This window comes from Lepisosteus platostomus, chromosome 2, assembly GCF_059453375.1.
Source record: "Lepisosteus platostomus isolate fLepPlt1 chromosome 2, fLepPlt1.hap1, whole genome shotgun sequence".
Classification (NCBI taxonomy): Eukaryota; Metazoa; Chordata; class Actinopteri; order Semionotiformes; family Lepisosteidae; genus Lepisosteus; species Lepisosteus platostomus.
In genome coordinates this window covers 13,102,976-13,108,124 of record NC_142612.1, presented here as the reverse complement: position 1 = coordinate 13,108,124, position 5,149 = coordinate 13,102,976, and the positions used below count along the sequence as shown (strand labels likewise).

The 5,149-nt window shown below is 45.6% G+C and overlaps 1 protein-coding gene across 1 annotated transcript; it reads left to right on the top strand.

Annotated features, from left to right (window-relative positions):
* The first annotated feature begins 1,737 nt into the window (after positions 1-1,737).
* Positions 1,738-4,362, top strand: LOC148675957 (mid1-interacting protein 1-B-like). The gene is made up of 2 exons (XM_088598939.1): positions 1,738-1,916; positions 2,557-4,362. The coding sequence occupies exon 2, from the start codon at positions 3,162-3,164 to the stop codon at positions 3,639-3,641; it is 480 nt and encodes a 159-aa protein (XP_088455065.1). The 5' UTR covers positions 1,738-1,916; positions 2,557-3,161; the 3' UTR covers positions 3,642-4,362.
* Positions 4,363-5,149: the final 787 nt, after the last annotated feature.

Sequence of the window (5,149 nt, the reverse complement as noted above, 5' to 3'; positions counted from 1 at the left end):
GAGAGGCCAGGTGCGCGGAGAGTCCCAGCAGCACGCTCAACTCTTAGGTGGGGGCAGTGTAGCGCCCATGTGGGTGCTTAACGTCTGCTTCATTCCCTTTGGTCATGCGCCCCCAGGGCGGGCTGGGAACAGCGCCTGAGGGGCGGGACTGGGGGAAACTGGACTGTATGGGGGGGGGCGTGAGGCTCCCTCTTCTCTCCCGTGTCAGTAGTAGTGCAGTGCTGCAACCCCTGTCCCTGTGTGTACCTTTCCCCGGTTCTGGTTAATAAATGTGTTGTTCAACCCCTTTTCCTGAGTCCTACGCCTGCTATATTCCGTGCCGAACCCTGCGGTCGTTAAAATATCTTGCCCATAAGCGTGTTTCAACAAGATGCATCACACCACTCCCGCCTACGTAGTCAGCACACGCCTAAGATAAACTGTATTACGGAGGTGACACACAATGTGCACTCAAAACACTTCATTTCAATAAAATAAAAGTAATCCTTAATATGTTTAAATACATATTTAATTAATAAATATTGCACTCATTGACGAGCTACCCTCACGTTGCGACTTGAGAACGAACGCTCTATATACTTTGAAAATGACACCCGTATTTACCTGAATCTAACAACAGCTGTAAGTAGATTCTGTGGAGGTAGGATCCGAAATCTGCCATCTCTGCCTTCTTCAAAGTGAAGCATGACCGCTAAACCACCATAATCTTGAGCGTTTTGACGTTTTGTGCATGCTCTAATTTAGCCAAGCAACGGCGTTTAGACATTTATTAGACCCCTCTGATTCCGTCTGAATTGGACACAAAAGACGATAATATAACTTTTTACCATAAATTGTGCATTAAAACAACACAGGGGTGCAATAATTATTACTCACTCAATTAAAAAAAAACAACAATTTGATGCATAAGTAACATCCACTGTTCAAAGAACCATATTTTCACATCTCGGTCTGTTTTGTGCTTGCCGTTGAATAACTGAATTCAGCAAAAAACGAATAATATTGAAAAATAGTTATATACTTGGACAAAACGAAAGGCACACAATTGATGTACTTCGATGGGTTGGTGGGTTGGCAATAAAAAAAGAGGTTGACTCCAGTCTTCATCTGTATAGACCAGGAGAAACATACAGTCGTTTCTTTATGGGGAGAATACTGTGGACAACACCATTAATTAGCACATTTACATTTATAAACGCGCCATTACAAACCAGCAGGAGACCCCAAGCAATGAGCCAATACTCTTCGTTAGGGTGCCGCAGAAATGGGGCTGAAACTTGAGTTATCTTTTCTAAAATATCTTTTATTCAGACAGTTTTTCCCCCCTCAGAATTGTCATGATACCAAGCGTTTTTCGGAAACTACGGCATCTAACGAGCCACTAAGGCCGTTATTAAGGACGTGCAGTAGGTTGATACAGGGTGGCGAGTCAGCTGAGCACCCACTCTCTGTTCTGCAGACCTCCAGACATCAAAGTGACGAAGGCATCACCGACATTCAAGCATCGCAGCATTTCGGACCCTGTAGGGTTAAACGTGTTCCGGGCTCGTAGTTTCCACTGTAACTTGGCAGAAGGCCTGTTACCAGAGACGCAGCCCTCAGACAAGGAAGTCCCGGCTTGACTGGCCAATCAGGGCCCAGCCTCGGGCCGCAAGTCGACCGGCTGAGCCGCGATTGGCTGAAACCGGAGGTAAGGCTGTGGGCTGATGCCTTTCTCATGCATATTCATCACTGGGCTCAGTTACGCGAGTGCCTGTACCGCATTGTCCGTGACTGAGTCCTGGGTCCTCCTTGATGCTATTTAGGCGTATTGTAGCCTTGATAAAGTTCTTTGAAAAATAAAAAAAAAATAGCTGAAATCTGTTCTGGGAAACTACACGGAGAACCCAATGTATCACACCCTGAAACACTGAACTGTAAGCTAATTATACATTATTACAGATGTGAATGTGTGTGTGTGCTTGCGACGGCTTAACTAACCTTCATGTTTCCGCTTAGACGGTTTTTAAAATTTGGTTTCTTCACTCGGATCCGGACGTTTTTGTTTGTTTTTTTTTAAAAAAAGGCGTGTGGTGTCTAATCCGTTTCCGAGATGTGTTTTTCATTCTTTTAATATTTAGCTTTGTAGTTGGCCGCCCAGCACTGCAGGATGTGTGTATGTCTGGTACGAATTTACTTGCCTAACCCACAGCGTTTGAAATGCCTAAATAATATCGCGCTGCTGAGAGATTTACGACCTGAACCCATCATTTGCTGCATAATATTAAAGGGCTAGCTGTTTAAAGTTTGCATTTAAGTAATTGCCGATACCTTTCTACATTATACACACAACGTGGGTTAATTGCGAACAGGAGGGTATTGCATCATAGGATCGGTTTAACAAGCGGGGAAAATAGTACAGGCAGACGAGGAAGTGCTGTGTCACACCCAAATATGTAAAACCTTTCTTTACAAAGCCCAGCCGGCACCCAGTGATAGTTACCAGATCCTGTGTGCCTGCACAGAGGAAGGGCTTTCAAGAGTTAAACACGACTAACCCATTCTGTGTTATTTCAGGTCATTGACTGGGATCCGGCTGCAAGCTGCCAAAGGGTACCTGTTTCCCAGGGAGGATAAGGGTTTTGTTTCTAGAGAAGAGACTGAAATTACCGACAAGGCCAAGCCGGACAGCTGGAGCGCCATCGCCTCGTTTCACGTCACCATCACCAGCAGGCAAGCCCGACGCAGCTGTGGAAAAGGAAATATTATCAAGTGGTGATTTTTTTTTCCCCCGTTGGAGGTGGGGGGGCTGACAGAACCAAGAGACAAACGAACTCCACCGTAACCCCCCAAAATTCAACCCCACTAAAGGCGCGATCCGATTGGAGTAAAATAAAATAAAAGCCAAACAGCCGCAGTACAAAATACCCTTCACTGAGTTGTCACATAAATAAAAAAAAAACCCTACTACAGCGCTGGTTTGAATCCAAGCAGATGATTAAACAGCATTAGCGGAGAGCACTTAAGCGCACAGAGGAAGAACAAAAGGCTAAGGCGCTTATAATCATAGCTGAAGGGCGGCTGCGTGCGGTTCGCGTTGAAGCTGCCTTCCCTATCGCCGGATCAGCTCGTATCCCACAGCGGCTGTCAAGAAGGGTGAAAATAAGCGAATTCCCGTCGAGATGATGCAGATCGCAGATTCCTACAATCAGAAGCACTCGCTGTTCAATGCCATGAACCGGTTCATCGGCGCGGTGAACAACATGGACCAGACTGTGATGGTGCCCAGCCTCCTGAGAGACGTGCCTCTGGAGTACGAGGAGAAGGACGAGGTGAACAACTCCCTCAGGACAGGCAGCCCCGGGGCGGCGGGCTATTTCTCGGACCGGGACATGTACAGCTACTACGTCCTCCTGAAGTCCATCCGGAATGATATCGAGTGGGGGGTCCTGCAGGGGGAGGAGAGGAAAAAGGACAAGCTGGGCGCCTCCGCGCTGGACCTCTCCAGGATCGAGCCCGAGGAAGAGGAGGAGGACCTGCAGAAAATGTTTCACTTCCACCTGAGCGGACTGCACACGGTTCTGTCCAAGCTGACGAGGAAAGCGAACACCCTCACCAACAGATACAAGCAGGAGATAGGCATCGGGAGCTGGGGCCACTAAGCGCCTCAGCCGGCCACCTTTCTGTCTCGCTGGTGCTGCCTGTGAGCCGAACCCAGCAACTGGGTTTGACAAGACGGCGGATGAAGTTCGGTCGAACGGATCAGCAGAGCCCAAGGAAGAAAGGCAGATTAGGGCTTTTTTGGGGGGGGTTTGGGTAACCTGTTTTTTTTTTAAAGCTCCGGAAAGAAAAATAAAGTTGACTTCTTAGGCGTGGGGTTGTTCTGTACTAGTTCGCTTGGTGGAAAGATAGCATCTTGTTTTATGGCTAATTGCACTACCGCTGTTACTGTTTCTGCTAATGTATTTCTTGAAAACGCGAACTGTCTGTATAAAAAAAAAAGTTTAACATTTTACATTTGTTACGTTGTCTCAGAATTTTATTTAAGCGCCCAGACGCAAAAGTTATTTTATTGTGTTCCCGATACGGGAAGGCAGTGCAATGAAGACTAGTCGAAAGGCGCTCTGACGCACTTTGCGGGCTGTCGTAGCACATGCTGTACCTAACTGAGCACATGAGGCCTCAAATGCAACGCCGATGACTCGTATGGGCCAGTGATGTATAAACTGTATGGAATCAACTGACTATTCTATGTAGCTGTATGGAGTAATGACGGATTCCACGTGGTGTTGTATGTTAAGACAAAAATCTTTATCGTTTTCTTTATTATTTTTTTACATTCTGTAAAGATAATGTACAGAAAATAAAGATTTTTGAATCTCATGTTTACATTGCGAAGATATTGTTCACTGAAAATACTCATTTAAGTTAAGTTTTGTCTAGGTGAAAGGGCGAGTCCAACGCAAGGGCCTGAATGAAAATACGGGGAGGAATGTGAAAGGTACAGAACTGAAGGAACAACAGAGGCTGAAGAAAACCCAGAATGATTTCGGCAGCTGAATCGCCATTTAAAAATCCCACCGTTTCCTTTGCGGTGTAAATATTTATCAGAGTCACTTCAAATGTGTCCAGAAGGAACTGAACTTTGCTTTGAGTAACGGTTCAGATGGACGCTGAAGTGTACAGGTAAATAAATGTGGCCAAAGACGTTTATGGTCATTGTGGATTTTGAATATTATATAATCATGATGTAAAAAAAATAAAAAGACTAGTTACAAAGAATAATTAGGCATCGTTTCAAGACAGCTGCTTATATTCATACCAGAAAATAGTTCCAGCAAAATACCTCTGGGTGTGACTTAGGAGGTCATTGAACCTCTATAATAGGATTTTAGCTAAGGGGATGTAAGTTTCCATCATCTAAGGCATTACAGAGTCTTATTAATATTTGGTAGGTTCATGTTTTTATAGGCGGCATAGTGGTGCAAGCTAGGGCTCTGCAGGGGTGCTATCTGCATGGAGTTTGTATGTTCTCCCTGTGTTTGAATGGGTTTCGTCCAACAGTTCAGAGATGTGCTGGTAGGTTGATTGGCTTCTGGGAAAATTGTCCCTGGTCTGAGTGCCTTGAAATAGACTGGCATCCCCTCCAGGGTGTATCCTGCCTTGCACC